Source organism: Colletotrichum spaethianum, assembly GCF_022836535.1.
Source record: "Colletotrichum spaethianum MAFF 239500 DNA, contig02, whole genome shotgun sequence".
In the NCBI taxonomy this organism is placed as follows: Eukaryota; Fungi; Ascomycota; class Sordariomycetes; order Glomerellales; family Glomerellaceae; genus Colletotrichum; species Colletotrichum spaethianum.
This window is the reverse complement of record NW_026054772.1, coordinates 1,997,094-2,014,709: the sequence shown is the minus strand read 5'-3', so window position 1 is coordinate 2,014,709 and position 17,616 is coordinate 1,997,094. Positions and strand designations below refer to the sequence as shown.

At 54.4% G+C, this 17,616-nt stretch overlaps 6 protein-coding genes across 6 annotated transcripts; 5 read left to right on the top strand and 1 right to left on the bottom strand.

Moving 5' to 3' along the window:
- Window positions 1-65: 65 nt before the first annotated feature.
- ColSpa_01447 (uncharacterized protein) lies at window positions 66-287 on the top strand (the record flags this gene model as incomplete). The annotated part of the gene is made up of 1 exon (XM_049267659.1): window positions 66-287. One exon carries the CDS (start codon window positions 66-68, stop codon window positions 285-287), a length of 222 nt encoding a protein of 73 aa, XP_049123616.1.
- A 2,278-nt stretch (window positions 288-2,565) lies between these two features.
- On the top strand, window positions 2,566-2,922 carry ColSpa_01446 (uncharacterized protein; the record flags this gene model as incomplete). Its single annotated transcript, XM_049267658.1, has 1 exon — window positions 2,566-2,922. The coding sequence occupies one exon, from the start codon at window positions 2,566-2,568 to the stop codon at window positions 2,920-2,922; it is 357 nt and encodes a 118-aa protein (XP_049123615.1).
- Window positions 2,923-4,940: 2,018 nt separating this feature from the next.
- On the bottom strand, window positions 4,941-5,999 carry ColSpa_01445 (translation initiation factor IF-2, mitochondrial; the record flags this gene model as incomplete). The annotated part of the gene is made up of 1 exon (XM_049267657.1): window positions 4,941-5,999. One exon carries the CDS (start codon window positions 5,997-5,999, stop codon window positions 4,941-4,943), a length of 1,059 nt encoding a protein of 352 aa, XP_049123614.1.
- A 2,924-nt stretch (window positions 6,000-8,923) lies between these two features.
- On the top strand, window positions 8,924-10,619 carry ColSpa_01444 (cytochrome P450 monooxygenase sdnT; the record flags this gene model as incomplete). Its single annotated transcript, XM_049267656.1, has 2 exons — window positions 8,924-9,251; window positions 9,409-10,619. 2 exons carry the CDS (start codon window positions 8,924-8,926, stop codon window positions 10,617-10,619), a joined length of 1,539 nt encoding a protein of 512 aa, XP_049123613.1.
- Window positions 10,620-11,289: 670 nt separating this feature from the next.
- On the top strand, window positions 11,290-12,979 carry ColSpa_01443 (signal recognition particle receptor subunit alpha; the record flags this gene model as incomplete). The annotated part of the gene is made up of 2 exons (XM_049267655.1): window positions 11,290-11,367; window positions 11,474-12,979. 2 exons carry the CDS (start codon window positions 11,290-11,292, stop codon window positions 12,977-12,979), a joined length of 1,584 nt encoding a protein of 527 aa, XP_049123612.1.
- Window positions 12,980-15,911: 2,932 nt separating this feature from the next.
- On the top strand, window positions 15,912-17,163 carry ColSpa_01442 (putative lipid phosphate phosphatase 4; the record flags this gene model as incomplete). Its single annotated transcript, XM_049267654.1, has 2 exons — window positions 15,912-16,109; window positions 16,171-17,163. The coding sequence occupies 2 exons, from the start codon at window positions 15,912-15,914 to the stop codon at window positions 17,161-17,163; spliced, it is 1,191 nt and encodes a 396-aa protein (XP_049123611.1).
- Window positions 17,164-17,616: the final 453 nt, after the last annotated feature.

Below are 17,616 nucleotides of genomic sequence, written 5' to 3'. Positions count from 1 at the left end.
CATCGTTTTTCCTATCATTCCACTGCAAATATGTGGTTGCAAGGCAGAGAATCTCAAGGCCAACAATGCCATACTCGCTGATGCTGTGCAGTGGCGGCAGCCGTCTCATTGCTTCAGCGAACCAAAAGGCTCCCGGAGGTCCGCGGACTTCGCGCGGATCTTCTTCCATCAACTTGCCCATCGCCATTACCAACAAGTACAGAGTGAACCACGGAGTGTCCATTTGTCGGGTGCGCGAGGACTGGCTCTGGAACAGCAATGTCATGTTGTCTGTAAACGTCCGTTGATCTAGAAAGTGTTGCGTAACGCCCATATATGAGTTGAACAAGTTTAACAGTCGGTTGGACTCGGCTTCCTTGGGGAAAGCCTGATGAGGAATGCCCTTGATCAACTCATTTGTGGAGGTCCACTCAGGGGTAAAGGGAAGATCTCTAGGGTCTTCGTTCTCCAAATGCTCTGGGGCGTCTCTTTCCGGCGAGTTTCGATCTTTGCCATTGTTTTCATGGAAAAGACTCCGCAGCCGCTGCTCAAAGAGAGGGCCTGGTGCGCTTTCTATAGATGCTGTTTCATCGAACGTTAATCTCTAACCACATAAGCTTGCTATCTGAATCAACAAACCATAGCTCGGAGGCGGCACTTCGCCGGCTGGTTCAAACGGCGCAATGCCTGTCGGACTAGGATTTGATGCTGCGGTTGACACACCCCTTGACTGGGGGCTGGGGTGTGGGCGTGGTTGTTTAGCAAGCTCTGTTGGAAGTTAGACCCGGCTTCTTCACAGTTGTCCGGTGAACTAGAGAACATTCAACTCCTTATCTACCTTTAATTTGATCTTCATATCGTGTTAAAGTTGCCCTCAGCTCTGAGACGTAGCTAGTTAATGGGTTAGTTGGCTAGTTGGAGAAGTCCGATTTCGGAACCCGCTTACGCTTCTGAATACCGCTTTCGCCCATCGCCAAACTCGCAGTCTAAGTTGTTTCGCGCACAATTCCTACAAGGCTGTTCTCCTGAACACTTCACCTTGCGTCTTCTACACGTATTGCACCTGCATATCACCACCTCGGTCAGTAAGCCCGTCATTCGGTGGAGTGTTGGTGGGGGAACAAATTGGGCAACTGACGCGTTTGCGGACCGAGCTTTGACCGCCGCTTGCGGAGGCATTGCACCTTCGTTGTCTGCTTCGGTCTTGATGTGACGTTTCCTCTTGCGGCTCGAAGACGACGATGAGGCTTCAGTCACCTTGAGAAACTGCCAGATTTCGTCTCAGTCAATTTGCAAAGTCTTCATGTGATGGCGTTGAGGTAATTGAGAGAGTGTGGGGCCGATAAGGATGACTCGCCTGGGATGAGGGGTCCGGGGTAGGCGATAAGGAGCCCCTGTAGCTGCTAGTCGACATTGTGATATCCGATGTTCAGCCCCGGTAAGCTGAAGTCCTGCAGGTATGTTCAGCTGATGCATCAATCGAAGGTTATGCAGGTTTCGGCCAGGCTGATGGACAGTGCCTAGAACAGACCAGAATCCTTGATGCTCCACTGAACCAATTCTGAAAGGCCTCGTAGCCTGTAGCGGTGACTGGAATTTTAAATGCAGTTGTTTAGACGAGAAAAGTCCGGCCTAAACTGGGTTATGAGGCAACATAATAATCTTAACCACGGAGCATACATTAGGCTCCTCGGCGCTTATCCGAGACCGTGCTTCGCTCTATCCTGGTGAGGGTCCACCCTCGGCATCAAGCTCCGAACCACCCATAACAACACTGCCCATGATGAATTGTCAACAATTGAAAAATCTGGAATGCATAGGGTTTGACGTCGAAATCAATTCCAAGTCCTAGCGTGGGACGCCTTACATTCTCGCGTGTAATGCGCCCTTGGCGTTCGCCCTTTCGCCTTCATAGCGAGTTGTGTGTGTCTCAAACTCGGTCCTTGAACCATTAACTATCGTGCTCGCGATCGAATAGGCCCTACTTAAGAATGTCGAACGCATCGCATTGTCTCGACACTATATATTGCTTCAACAAAAAAATTTTTCACAATTCCAGAATTACCCGAGACTCTCGTTGATGGATGGATTTTGGTGGTTTAACCCCATTGAGCCAATACTAGTTTGAATCCGGAAAACTTGCAGTCCCATTCATCCTTCAACACTAGCCGTAGGTCTAGCACATCCATTGCAGGATGATATAATTTCCAATCCTTTTCCAACCTTGTGGACGTTAAAACTAAGCTGACGTGAGATTACCCACACCAGCTAATGTGAGGTCACCAGCGCATTAACTTTATTATAAGAAGCGACCTGGGTCCACAAAAGTTAGTCAAATACTCCGAAAACTACTTCCTCAGTAATCCATACTTCTACCTTATCTTCTACGTTGCATTCAGAAACTTATCTTCATAACGCAACATCGTCAAAGACATGGCTTCAACTCAATCATCGACAGAGCGTAGGAAGGTCATCGAGGCAACAACAAGATCCTTTTTAGCAGCATACACAGACAGTCAACAAGATCCCTCGCTCATCAATCGCGACGTGACTTCAGACTGTACCCGTCATATGATCCCAAACAGCATGCTCAAGGCCTTTGGTGTCCCACTGGATTTCACCATCGATAATGAAATGTACTTGCAGAATATCACTAAGGAAGTCCGAGTGTATTCTGTCCAGAATAGCGTCATTTCAAACCTGGTCATTGACACCGAGGCTCGCAAGGCCTCGTTCACATCCACATCGGATATCGTGTACAAGGAGGGCTCAGAGGCGCATCTAATTGAGTTCGCCTGGTTCTTGGACTTCAATGAAGATGGGTCAAAGGTGAAGAAGGCCATTGAGTTTTGCGACAAGGATACGGTCCTTCTTTTGCACAGCAGAGTTGAGGCGGCACAGTCCAAGGAGGACAAGGGCTCGTCGATCCAGAAGCTTGATTAAAGGCAGCATCAGCAGTCACTTGCAGTCATAATCCCTAAATCATATGGATTTACTTTCCGAAGATTCTCTTTGCATGCTTTCGCCACGGGTCTGCAAGAAGGCAGACATGTGTATGACCGCTGTATAAACGGCTGCTAGCGATGAATTAAGACTTCATTCGACAGGCGGCCCCTTCTTGCCCAATTTCTCAGTCTGAACGTGCAAACAAGAAGCAAAAATGATGCAACTTTCATCCACGCATTAAAAGTCGATTGTGGCCTCTTTGAGAAAGGTTTAAGTCGATGCTATGACTCTGCCTTCGCTGGGAGCCTGATTGAATACCACCATGACTTCTTGACCACTAATTGAGTTTCGTTTTAAGAATGTTAAAAATATGAGCAGTCCTATGATTGAGGCCAGGCGCAGAGTGAATTGAACTTCTATTCAAACTAGGATACCATCCTATCCTGCTGTAGCAACTAAGACCCGTGCTTACGCCCTTCCAAATCCTGCGATTGGCCGCTATCAGTTTCTGATCCCCCGTCTTAGTTGGATGCGTCTAAGACCTTATAGAAGAATGAGACAGCATGCAGCTCCCCGGTGGCACTCGTAGCATATTTTGGGCAGATACCCCATTCTGTGTACCCAAGCTTCAAGTAGAATATGCGTGCCGGACCCTCTGTCGAAGTGTCTAGCAACATCATTGTCTTGCCCAACGCCTCCAACGCAAATTTCTCGGCTGCGGCCATAAGCTTCTTACCCAGCCCGTGGCCCCTTTCTTCTGCAGCGACTAACAACTTCCTGATTTCTGCCTTGTGCGCATGCGTCTCTTTTGGCTGAGTAGCTATTTGGACAGTCCCAATCACGTTGAACTCTGGGTACGATGCATGAGTAAGAACGAGCAATGCGGTGGCAGGTTCCACTCCGAACAGTTGAGCTGATAGTGATTCCCAATATGCCGTCGCTTTGGCTTCGGAAAGAGGCACGCGAAAGCCGAGAGATGACGAAGCCGGATCAATATTGACGCATGATTGGAGAAGTCGACCTAGGCCTGGGACCCATTGTTTGAAGTCTCCTCCGCTTTTTACATGATGAATAAGAAAGCCTTCGGAAACGTTCTTGTCCGTCATTTCGGTCATGTTGTGGTCTTTGGGGAAACTCTGTAGTTTTCGACAATGCAGCACATAAAGGGTTTTCGAAGAAGCAGAAGCCATAGGTAATGCACCATTCTTATCTTAAAAGAACGGCTGTGAGTCATACCCTTACGTGATTAGTGCGAAGGCAATGCCGCGCAATGAGCGGGTGGATCAATTTCTCCGGCATCTGGAACCTATTTTCCCCGAAGGACCAACCCTTGATAGTTGTCACCCATGCTCCATCTTCACTTTGCCGAAACAACTACAGATTCTGACACCTCGTCATTTGCATCGGAATAACTCCCTGCCTGCTCGCGTTTTCTTCCCCTGAGAGTCAATTTCACCTTTCATCTCGGACCTCTTTGGAGATTCATAACCACTACAACCTATCGTTATATTCAGCATCTAGGCTGAAGACAAACGACTGAATGACGGAGAGATGTTCACTGTTGAGTAATCCCCTTCTTACTCTGATGCTGCTCACATGAGCTACGGAAGACAATGCAATAGCCTCGAGGTAGTATAAGCCGAATCTTGCAAATGGGCTCATAGTAAGGAACGGAAAAAAGGTGGGGCTAGCAAGCAAATAACATTGTTGTTGCTATTCTCGGGTTTTGTGAAAGAAAAGACTATGGCACAAACGCTTGCACAATCTCATCCCATCTCTTCAGAGCAAAATCCGGGTGGCCACACTGACCCTGGCATTGTGTTCGGCTGTCCAACAATCTCGTTCCTAATATCCAGCTCCTTCTTCCTGTCTCCGAGTTTCAGTGATGAATCACCGCGGCCCAATGTCGCCTGGGAAGACTACCCATACCTAAGGCGGTATCGAACTTGCTGTTTCTGTGAGGGTTGGTCGACGGCTTGGTCTTGTCGCTGATTTTCAGTGTTATGTAACTGGGTTTAAACCCTTTGAGGAGGAGCGGGAGGAGCACCGGAAGGAGGAGGGCCAGTGGGGGTTCCGGTAGGCTTGGGAGGCGGGGTGCCGCTGGGAGGAACACCCTCAGGCTTAGTACCGGTAGGACGAGGTCCGGCAGGAGGAGTGCCGGAAGGAGGGGCAGGGCGAGAAGACTCCTGACGGCGCTGCTGCTGGGGGAGAGCAGACGGAGCACCGGAGGGAGGGGGACCTGTGGGGGTTCCAGTGGGCTTCGGAGGGGGGCTGCCAGAGGGGAGAGCACCCGAAGGGCGAGGACCTGCGGGAGGAGTGCCGGAAGGAGGAGGTCCAGAAGGCTTCACACCAGAAGGCTCAGCACGCTTAGCGTTGGCCGTAGGAGCAGGAGCATCGCTAGGGGGGGCTCCAGAAGGCGGAGGGCCTAGAGGCGCACCGGATGGAGGAGGACCGCTGGGACGGGGAGGAGGAGTACCAGAGGGCGGGGTACCGGAAGGAGGGGTTCCAGTCGGCTTGACGCCAGTGGGAGCAGCATCGTCAGCGCGCTTGGCGTTGGTAGGCTTGGGGCCGTCGCTGGGCGGGGCACCCGAAGGAGGAGCGCCGGAGGGAGGGGGACCAGAGGGGTGAGCACCCGAGGGGCGAGGACCTGCGGGAGGAGTGCCGGAAGGAGGAGGTCCAGACGGCTTCACACCAGAAGGTTCAGCACGCTTAGCGTTGGCCGTAGGAGCAGGAGCACCGCTAGGGGGGGCTCCAGAAGGGGGTGCTCCAGAGGGAGGAGGACCGTTCGGTCGGACACCAGAGGGCGGTGCGCCGCTTGGGCGAGGAGGGGGAGTACCGCTGGGAGGCGCTCCACTCGGCGGGGATGGGAGGGCCGAGTTTTGGCGACGGTTCATGATGCCGCGGCGGCGATTCTGAGCTGGAGGAGTGCCGCTAGGGGGCGGGCCGGTAGGCTTGAAAGTTCCGGAGGGGTGCGGGGGAGGGGTGCCGCTCGGGGGTGCTCCACTACCATGGGGCGGGGGGGGGCGCGAGGCCGGAAGGAACCGGGTCAGAGGCCTGGGGCGCCGGCGCCGCATGGCCGATAGCCGCAATGGCGGTGACAAGGGCGAAAATGAGGTTAGAACGCATCCTGGCGACTAACGAAGTGAAGAGCCGGGGGAAAATGCGGCAAGCAAAAGAAAAAGGATAAAAACCTTTGTACGGGGTAAATCAAAAAGAGGTTGATGGTAAAAAGAAGAAAGCTGCTGAAGAAGTAAGATGGGATGAGTGTAGTGATGAGAGGGGAAGAAGCCCGGATATGTTGGATATCCATCGTGTTTATACCTGTTTCGACGCTTCACCGATGGCGAGGGCGGGTCGACCTACACTATGTTCGAAGCCTAGCACGTCTGCTATGGTGGGACTTGACGACAACACAGCTTAGCTCCGCAGTTCGAACCTCTGTGGCTCCATCACAACTCTGGCAGCCTGGGTTCATTAGACGATCCGTCACGGCAGTACACTCGAGAATCACGACGAGAAGCTCCATTCCCCTGAGGGAGGTCAGTGCAATGCTTGAATAGACAAGGTACTCTGTGGCATGTCCGCTTGCGCGGCTTTCCGTCTTCGACTATTGTTGGCCAAGTCCTAATAAGGCCGGTGGTGTCAGGTTGAGTGAGATGGCTCCATAGGAGGCCGTCAAGGGAGACCAGGGTTGATCTTCGCGTCTATTTTCAATATAGGAGGTGTTCATCGGTTCTGACAGTTTTTGCAACGGTTGGCCTTGGGAAGCCGCTTGTTTCGAAACGTCTGGTCTCGCACGGCCATCATTTGCTGGTAACAAAACTTGGCCCCCTTACTCCAAAGCCTCCCGAGACTACGCTTGTGGCGGGGACACGCAAGCCCGCCCACTTCCCGAATTAGGGTCCTGGTTAACATTCCGAAAGGCTTGCGCCGCTGCCCGCAAGCACTCAGGGGCGAATCAGTCGACTGAATTCGGGACTAAGGCAATGGAAATGCTTGCTTCGATGAATTCTTTTCAAATGCGACTTTATCCTCTAAATTGCTTGCATATTGAAGACGGATCGAACAGCGATGACCGAGGTTTCCCAACATGGGCTCTCGGAATGGCTTTGTGCTATCCAGAGAGGACAGATCCCTGCATAACTGTGACTAAAGGCAAAGGAGAGAAGGATCCTTCTCAGCCACGAAGATGCCATTACCCCTCTGCCCCCTTACAACGGAGCCTGCACTGATGACGCGGACAGCTCTATTGTAAGTTCCCCATCAAGTCGTACGCATCTTCTGTCTATTCTTGGAAAGAAAGCATCTTCGATACAAAGGGGAGGCGAGTTGACAGCATCCCATCCGAACTGGGACTGACCTGCCCTGGTAGACCTATCCAATAGCTACGAGAAAGCCTGGCACCTATGCAGTCACAAAGTCGATGAAACCAATAGCTTGGACACAGGCGACGTACACCACAATCAACTTGGTTCAGTCGCTACTAGGGGGTGTTGATCAACTGAGATGTAAAAAATAATTAAAAATGCGGTACGGAGTGGGCACAGCTGCAAGGGATGCGGTGTTTCCAGGCCAATCGTTCGCGTCGACGATCTGCGCACAACATATCAGCCTAATACAGGTTGAAGCATAACTGGCGGTAACTCCTAGTTCGGTTTGATGTAGATAGTAGTGAAGTCCTATCGCATCATTGCAGGGAACATTGTCGTCAGGTCAGATCGACAGCTGAGCCATTCTCCGTCCATTGGTATCCAGATTTGCAGTTTTCTCTTTGATAACGAGTTTTCAGCTGGCCACTGTACTTCGTGTGCGATGTTTTGTCTCCACGATTCTTTATTCCAAGCGGGAGGTCCGTAAAGGGTTTCAACTTATTCAAGATGATTCTGTACTCTACCACATATTAGTGTTTATTGTCGCAGCCAGGACTAGCGTCATGTCAAGAATATGATGCAACTGTCTGCGGAAGTCGAGCTCCGTTCTAATGGTCCTTATCATTCTCCGCAACCAAGTCATCTTAAAAGAAATATTAGTCCACCAAACATCCACAGCGCGAACAGTATGCGTTTTAAGTGCCATAAGTTATCCACTCTGGTTTGGCTAAGCTATAAAACACTTAAACCTGGCGAACTCGAATGAGAATAACCTATCCCTCTTAGGTTCTCAGTAGTAGTAGAGACGAATTAGTATAGCAAGTGAACCGGTAAAGCCTGCAGTACCCGATCAGATGCCATATTTCTAGACATCAGCACGCTTGAGTTACTAGTAGCAAATATTCGATCCAAGGTGCTGGCAGGATCGTCGCCGCACTGAAAACTTGGGACTTGGCAGCTGAACTTCAGACTGTCTCCCTTCAATTTACATGTATAACCAACTACTAATTGACAGTCAGAGAGGGAACCAGGAAGGAAAAGAAATAGCACAGGGACAAAGCAGAGAGGCTGAGCTAAAATCTCATTATTGCCTACACTTGGTACTTGGCTGAAAAGTGTAAAGACTCGACATCCGGAGGCGGAGACAACCCATATGCAACCCGTCAAGCTTTCACAGCTTTCCACAGCAGCGAAAGAGCGGGGTCCAACCCTGAGACAATGCATGAGAGAGTCTTACAGCATTTCAGCCGCACTACGCAAGCTTTCCCCTACACCTACGACATTCTGCCCTTCAGTGGGCCCTTCAAGCGGGCCTACAGCGTCAAGCATCATTGGAAACTCCAGGGCATCATGCCCGAAAGCCAATTGGCTGAGCCCCCTATTCGATTCCCCGTTCCGGCCTGTGGGGCCGGTCCGACGCGCGTGTGCGCACGCTGCAGCAAAGCCGCCCGCAACCAATTTTTTCCACGGCGCAGGCAAAGCCTCAACCGCCACATCACGCACTCGCTCATTCTCATTCGGTCTCAGTGAGGTACTCACTCACCCACTCACTCTCATACGCATACTTTACCCACATACCTGCCTTCCCTTCCGTCTCGCGCGCTTCCACCCGTGGCGCCGGCGTGGCGATGCCTTCCCCGGCACTCGGGGTACACAGCCTGCCTTTCGGATTTCACGGCGCAGTAATCTTTCTTCGCAACTCGGTGTTACTCACGTCATTGTCGCTTATTCTCGTCACGCTCGGCGTCATCGGGTACCGTCTGCTCTTCCACCCCCTTGCCCGCGTCCCCGGCCCCCGGCTGGCTGCCATTTCGAATGTCTGGTACGCTTGTCAGGTCCGCAACGGACGGATGCTCAGGTTGGGCAAGTCACTGCATAAGCGGTATGGTCCGGCTGTGCGCGTCGGGCCGAATGAGGTTTGGTTTGATTCTGTAGATGCATTCAAGCACATTTACCGTATGTCCACCAAAAAACTCGTCACTTGCCAGATTAGTGAAGGAAGTGCTCACCTATGACAGGTGCTGGTAGTGGCTACGACAAGTCAGACTTTTACCGTGCGTTTTCTACCATTCCCAGACACCTTGATTACAATCAACTCACCGCGATCTTCCAGTGTCCACTGCGTTGCAAAGACCAGACATTACTTACACCCCTCTGCCAACCTTTACATCTCCCGATACCCTTGACTTGCTCTCGGAACGCAACACGCAGCGCTACCGCCTGCAACGTCGTCTAGTAGGACCTCTGTACCAAACCAGCTATCTGAAACGTCACGAACCAGCACTTGATGCCGTATTAGGAAGGGTAATCGCCACGCTTCGTTCGCTTGACGGTGCCGAGATCGACCTCAAGGAATGGATGCACATCATCGCGGTCGAGTCTCTCTCAGCCGTCGTCCTCACCTGGTCGCCCAACTACCTCCGTGACAAGACAGATCACTCGTCCAGCAGCCATGGTTACATGGGCTGGCGCCGCAAATCCATCTTTGGACTCTTTCCTCTCGCCGTCAAATTGGAGCTGCTCTCGAAAACATTCGGGAGGACATTTGCCAACCTCTGGCGCGTAACGTACAAGACGCCCAAGAACTTCAAGCCCTTCTTCACGGGCGTCTACAGACAAGTTTCGCGACGGGTCACGTCCGCCCTGGCTGGCAAGCCGATCTCGAAAAACGACCGCAAGGACGACTTCCTCACGGACCTCATCCAGCTGCACAAGGACAAGCCCGACTTTTCGGAGACGTACCTCCGTCGCATGGCCATCACCAACTTTGGCGCTGGGCACGAGACCATGTGCTCGGCGCTGACGTCCATCATGGCCATGATCGGCTCCCACCCCGAGGTACAGCGCCGTGCCGCCAACGAGGTGCGCTCCGCGACCGAAGACCCGAAGGTCTACGACCACGCCGTGCGGTTGAGCTACACCCAAGCCGCCATCAAGGAGGCCCAACGGCTGTACCCCGTTCTCGGGATGGCGTTGCCCCGCACGGTACCCCCTGAAGGGTTTGCCGTCGGTGGGCAAATGTTCCCTCCGGGGACGACCGTTGGATGCAACCCCGTGTCCTTGCACAGGAACACGGCAATTTTCGGAGAGGATGCGGAAGGATACAATCCGGAGCGCTGGTTGGACGCAGACAGAAACCTCAAGTCCATGGAGCGGTTCAACCTCACCTGGGGAGGGGGCGGAAGAATGTGTCCCGGGAGACACCTTGCCGAGTTGGTGGTCTACAAGACGATACCGGCCCTGCTGGAGCACTTTGACGTGGAGGTTGTCATGCCCCGGAGGAAGAAATACACTATTACTTTATGGCCATGCTTACGGGTGTGAAAGCCCGATTCGTGGCCAAACAGAAGAATAAATGATACCCTTGGGCCGTTGCTAGGATACATCACGAGGTAACGGGTCGAGGACTGCTATTCGGGGGTCGAAAGCCTGTCAGACGAAGAACACGGGTAAATGTCATCAAGAGGGGCCGATTAAAAGCAATCCAGGCAAAATCTTGATGTGAGAAACGATACAAACGAGGGGTGGTATCACGGCGGTGCTATAGTAGATATATATAAGTTCTCACGACACAAAGACAAACATCTACTTTGGGACACATCACCTAATACGCAGCTATGCTTGCATCATGCTTCTGTTCAAAAATATCTTAGCCCATCGAGCAAAAGTCGGAATGTCGACGATCAGGGGTTGATATTCTTACAGTGCCAAATGCATAGTGCGGTTCACTAAAAACCGTACACCGAGTACGTACCTCGAGGTCTGGAGAAACGGTGCATCCGATGTCCCGCGGACCGCAAACTCCACACCGCAGACTCGCCAGTCAGAGGCACGGATTCCAGCCTGGTGGCGCACTGGTAGCGCAGCAATCAATCCACATGCCACCTCCGAGGCCAAATTCCCATTTGCAACACGTCGCCAGCCTGAGAGCATCACCAACAGAACCTCCCCGCCATACACCCCAAGTCGGCTCGACAGCCGCAAACCGCCCACCATGGTTCTTCAAGATCTTGGCCGTCGCATCAACACGGCCGTCTCGAATCTCACCAGGGAGCCCAATCTCGACGAAAAGGTGCGCGCCCTCATTCCCCCCTACTCTACTCTACCCCGCAGAACCCTCGTCGCATCGCCACCGTTGGCAGAGAGGCACAGCTACTGACTTCTCACCCGCGTTGCAGGCTTTCGATGGCATGCTCAAGGAGATTTGCGCCGCTCTGCTCGAAGCAGACGTCAACGTGCGCCTCGTCGGCCAATTGCGAAAGTCCATCAAGAGCACCGTCAACTTCAAGGAGCTCCCGCCCGCCGTCAATAAGAAGCGCCTCATTCAGAAAGCCGTCTTTGATGAGCTCGTCAAGCTCGTCGACCCCCACGCCGAGCCCTTCAAGCCGAAGAAGGGCAAGTCCAACATTATCATGTTTGTCGGTCTGCAGGGTGCCGGTAAGACGACGACGTGTACCAAGCTCGCACGACACTACCAGGCGCGAGGTTTCAAGGCCTGTCTGGTGTGCGCCGATACCTTCCGTGCCGGTGCCTTTGACCAGCTGAAGCAGAACGCGACCAAGGCCAAAATCCCCTACTACGGCTCGTTGACGGAGACGGACCCCGCCGTCGTGGCGAGAGAAGGTGTGGAAAAGTTCAAGAAGGAAAAGTTCGAGATCATCATCGTGGACACGTCGGGTAGACACAGGCAAGAGGAGGCACTGTTCCAGGAAATGGTGGACATTCAGACGGCAATCCGGCCTGACGAGACCATCATGGTGCTCGACGCATCCATCGGTCAGCAGGCCGAGTCGCAGGCCAAGGCCTTCAAGGAGGCGGCGGACTTTGGAGCCATCATCATCACCAAGACGGACGGCCACGCCTCCGGCGGTGGCGCCATCTCTGCCGTCGCAGCAACACATACGCCCATTGTCTTCATCGGCACGGGTGAGCACATGCTCGACTTTGAGCGTTTCGCGCCGCAACAGTTTGTGTCGAAACTGCTGGGAATGGGCGACATGGCCGGGCTCGTGGAGCACGTGCAGAGTCTGAAGCTGGACCAGAAGGACACAATAAAGCACATCACGGAGGGAATCTTCACGGTGCGCGACTTGCGGGACCAGCTCTCCAACATTATGAAGATGGGCCCGCTATCCAAGATGGCCGGAATGATTCCGGGCATGAGCGGCATGATGCAGGGCATGGACGACGAGGAGGGCAGCGCCAAGCTCAAGCGCATGATTTACATTTGCGACTCGATGACGGAGAAGGAGCTCGACTCGGACGGCAAGATGTTCATCGAGCAGCCGACGCGGATGACGAGAGTGGCCCACGGATCGGGCACGTCGGTGCGCGAGGTCGAGGACCTGCTGACGCAGCAGCGGATGATGGCCGGCATGGCCAAGAAGATGGGCGGCAACATGAAGAACATGCAGCGCGCGCAGTCGGCCATGGCCGGAGGAAACAAGGCGCAGCAGCTGGCGGCCATGCAGAAGCGGTTGCAGAGCATGGGCGGCGCCGGGGCTGGCGGCGGCATGCCGGACATGGGCAGCCTCATGAAGATGCTTGGCGGCGCCGGCGGCATGGGCGGTGGCGGCGGAATGCCCGACATGTCGGCGATGATGCGGCAGATGGGTATGGGCGGCATGGGCGGCATGCCCGGCATGCCTGGCGCGCCGGGTGGTGGCCGAGCACGACGAGGTTAGGTTTGACGGGGTTGTTGTTCCATGTTTTGTTTCCTGGCGGAGGGGGGTGATGTCAAAGAAAATATCCGTACAAATGATGTTGCATCGACGAGGCGACTGAAAGTGGAGCGAAGGAGAGAGAGAGAGATATGGATGAAGACATGACAGTAACTGGAGTCGCCGGGGCGGGACCACATTCGGAGCCCTCTTATTCATAGGCTTGGCGTTTAGGAGGAGGGCGGAATACAGCAAGACTCTCCAACCAGGAAAAAAACAAACAAATGCTTAGGGACTTTGGTATCGACATTGATGCAATCGTGAATCCGAGATGATCTATTTGTCGCGAACCTGTAGCCGCGCCTGTTGCTGCTGCTCGACCGGTGATGCAAAACTGACATGCCCGGAGATGAATTTGGGTGCGAGGCGTAAGGATCATCTCACGAAGCCGCGCAATGCGGTGGAGAAAACTGCTAATCCCAGCGTCGATTCCCAGCAGCAGACTCCATAGGCACGCGGCCGTGTTTCCCAGACCGGATCGTCTCCTTTGGGGTGGTTTTCTATCCCTCCCACTTGCGTGTGTGGACGGACCAAGTTCCAACCGGCGCCGATCTCCCTGGCGGGCCAAGACCGCGACCAACTGCGCGCCCTCACGGGGGATGGCCGGGCTCGTGCCGCCTTAGCCAGGCGAGCCATGGCGCAGCAGGTGGAATCGTGATTGTGGCGCGGGATGGTGGTGGCATCTGACCAGAGGTTCGGCGATCAGTACGTGAGTGAGCGAGTCTGGAACAGACCGGCGTCTACGAACATTATAGGGGGCTAGGGACTGTGATTTCCTAGCAGTGTGCGCCCGAATGGCATGGTGAGATGGGATGATGTTGATTGGCAATGATCGGATCTGGTGGGCCTTGACATGGGGTGTTTAATATTTTAAGTGTGTAGAATGACGTCGGTTACGCCCGCCGTAACGATCCCATCTTTCAAAGACTTCACCTTTGCACATCACGTACGATGTGTCACATAATTGGTCCTTTCTTTTGTATTGCAATAGGGAGTCGTACTGTATCTCGGACATTCAATGTGTCGCGCTGTTCAAGCACTTGGACGACACCGCAGACTGTCAATACAAGCCACTCGCAAGTGAGATAGTGCGGCCTTGGCACGCGCGAATCAACCAACGTCTGCCCCAGTCCCGGGTCAAAACAGACTACCTAGGTACTGCGTGCTGCCAGGCCTCAGGGACCCAGGATTGAAGAGACGAGACCGGATCAGCCAAGCTGCTTCCTGGTTGTGGAACGCCGTCTCGTCTAATAAGCGAGGGAGATTGGCTCGGGCGACGTCTCTTTTCCATGGGAGACGGTATGAGATCCCTGGCTCAGCACATGGTACCTAATTACTTAGTGACCACATCCAGGTACAGCGAAGCAATATCCTTCAGCACTAGACGCGTTTCAGCAACCCAGTTCTATTGGCGTTGAAAGTTTTGGTGCGCCCGAAAAGATATGCATTGTGTAACTGTACTTCGAGGATCGCAGGGGAAGAATGCGGTCAGGTCATCAGAGTTCTTTTCGCGAAACGCAACGTTGGACAATAACACCCTCTCCCGCCGCCACCGCGTTACGCCCCGGAGCAAATTGTCCTGAAACTGTATTATGTATGCTTGCCTGCCCAGGCCCCAGATTGTTGGTTAGGGTCTCTGCTATGGCATTCATCCGACAAGACAACAAGAAAACCAGAAACCCAGCCGTACCTGTAGTTTGTTTTGCAGCGGGACAACAATGACATCCCAAGGGCCCACCGGGCCAACAGATAGCGACAGGCTGCAGGACGGGTCGCGATCGGCGACTCTTCTCTGAAAGGTCCTTTTGGAACAACATGCGCCCCTGTGCGGACACCCGATAAAATCCTCGGCCAGGGAGACTGCAGTGTTGACGCCTCAAATCTTGTATGGCGTGGCTTGCACACCTGTGGCATCATTCAAGTCCAGGCCTTTCCCAAATCTCTTGGCGCCCCGGGGCCATGATTGGACAACTCGGATCTGGAGTGCCGGCGACAGGGGTTTCGAGCGACGGGAACGGACCCGGTGCCCACGCGTTGGAGGCGGGATGACGTCGGTCTGTCGTTCTGTTGTTTCTGTCGCACTCGAAGAGTGGCTTGACCTTTTTTTTTGATGAGTATGGTCGACAAACAGGGATGGCTGCCACGCTTTTCTCGTCCTGCACCACCACACACCATGACCGCACCGGCTCGCCTTTCCACGGTCGCCCACGTCGAAAAGCGTCGAATCACTAGCCACAATCCGGGGTTTTAGTGTGTAACAGGAACTGGACTGGGCCTGGCGCGACTCCCTCGCAAAAGGGCGCCCCCCTCGGAGCTGACAGTGAACCATGTCTTGACACTCGTCCCGGTCGTCTAGCCGCTCATCGAAACGCCCCTAGCAGAAAAAAAGCCTGAAATGAAGCACGGCTGGAATGACATATGGCATGTCCACTTTTTTGCTGCTGCAAGAGAGCGTTGTTGACTCTGTCTTGCCTGGCTTGCGCATTCGTGCGTTCGCGCTGCGTCCCCGTCCCCCCTCTCTCGATCCATCTCCCTCCCAGACGACCCTTTCTCGTCCCAAATCGACGATGGTCCCCAATTACGGGATTAAACAAACATGACGTCAAGCATGGAAAGCTTCCTTCCCTACCCGCATTGCGGACGGCCTGACGGCCTGGTCCAAGCACCATCCTACCTTATTCCTTAAGCTTAAAATCGACGCTGTCCTCCCCTTTTGCCGTTCCTCTCGGTCTCTTGTAGTTCAAGCCACCCCTTCCATCCAACACAAGCTCGCCAAGAAACGTCTTGCAGCTCCCGGCGAGGCACAAGCACAGCCATCCCGTCTTGGCGTTTTCTCCCGCGAGTCTTAGTCCAACTACACCTGACACCATCCCAGTATCGCAGAAACAACATCACCATGGGCATCTTTGGAAAACGTCGCGAGGCGGCTGCGGCTCCCGCCAACGGTCATGCCAACGGTCACCACGGCGTTGCCAACAAGCGTCGCACCGCCGAGCCCTACACCATGGCTCGCCGCCCTACCTTTGGACAGTGGCTCAAGGGAACGCTGATCGACATCATCACCATGATTTGCATGGGTGCCATCGGCCTCGGTGTGAGTGACACTCTCAAATAAAACACCCGCTCGCAACAGCACCACTAACGCAGACACCCAGATCTACATGGCCCCTCCCGCCCCGAACCGCTCCTTCGCCGTCACCTTCGCCGACGGTGAGGTCGTCTACCCGCAGTTCGCCTACCCCCTGCGCAACGAGATCATCCCCATCTGGCTCGCCGCCTTCCTCGCCTCCGTCATCCCCATCTGCATCATCCTCCTCATGCAGATCCGCATCCGCTCCTTCTGGGACGTCAACAACGCCGTCATCGGCCTGCTTTACTCCCTCATCTGCGCCGCCGTCTTCCAGGTCTTCCTCAAGTTCCTCATCGGCGGCCTGCGCCCCCACTTCCTCGAGGCCTGCCAGCCCGACCTGTCGCGCGTCACCGTCAGCCAGGGCGGCATCGCCCGCGCCGGCTACAGCGCCGCCGGCTTCCAGTCCCTGTACGTCACCAAGGAGGTGTGCACCGGCGACATCAAGGAGATCAACGACTCGCTCGAGAGCTTCCCCAGCGGCCACACCACCGCCGCCTTCGCCGGCCTGGGGTACCTCTACCTCTACCTCAACGCAAAGTTCAAGGTCTTCTCCGACTACCACCCGGCCATGTGGAAGCTCATCATCACCTACATCCCCATCCTCGGCGCCGTCCTCATCGGGGGCGCCCTCACCATTGACGAGTTCCACAACTGGTACGACGTCTTTGCCGGCGCCGCCATCGGCATCGTCTTCGCCTTCTCCGCATACCGCATGACCTACGCCGCCGTCTGGGACTTCCGCTACAACCACATTCCCCTGAACCGCGGCCAGGCCTTCACCTACGGCGCCGATGCCGAGCTGTACGATGCCGTCTTCACCCGCAAGGCGGGCTGGGGCAAACGCGGCGCCGGCGGCCTCATGCACGGCGGCGAGAAGCACCACGGCCACGGCCACGGCGCCACCACTGGCATGCATGGCGGCGGCGTCCACGGTGCTGGCGTCAACGACTACGGCGAGCCCGTCGGCTCCCGCAAGCCCGTCGGCTCCGGGTCGCGCCACCCCGACGCGATGGTCTAAGCGTGGATATGCCTCTGGCATGCGGCTTGTAAAGCACTTTTGTCTCGTCTGGCAGTATTCAACCAAGAGGTTGAACCTTTGCAGCAGTAGCGTTGGAGTCTTGGAGTTTGAGAGTTATGAGTAACGGCCTTGCTGAGAAGAACTAGAATACCCTACAGCACGACTGCTTGTAAATTAGTCTTTTCGCGTGGTAGCATTAATGAAGTGGTAATACTGAAGCTTGTTTGCCGCGGCTGGTGTGATGTCTATGTTTGATCCGTAATTGTTTGTTCCGAATGCCGCGTGAGTACGATGAACAAACAGGCCGTGGTACCGATCGTCTCTTGGGTTTGTGGTACTGGTCATCGCGCTGTGGTACATGTCTCTGGCAGCCATGGTATTCCAATGTTCTGGTTGCAAGCTGAATTCATGGGACAGCAACACTTCGAGACGGATGTTGACGAAATTGGCCTT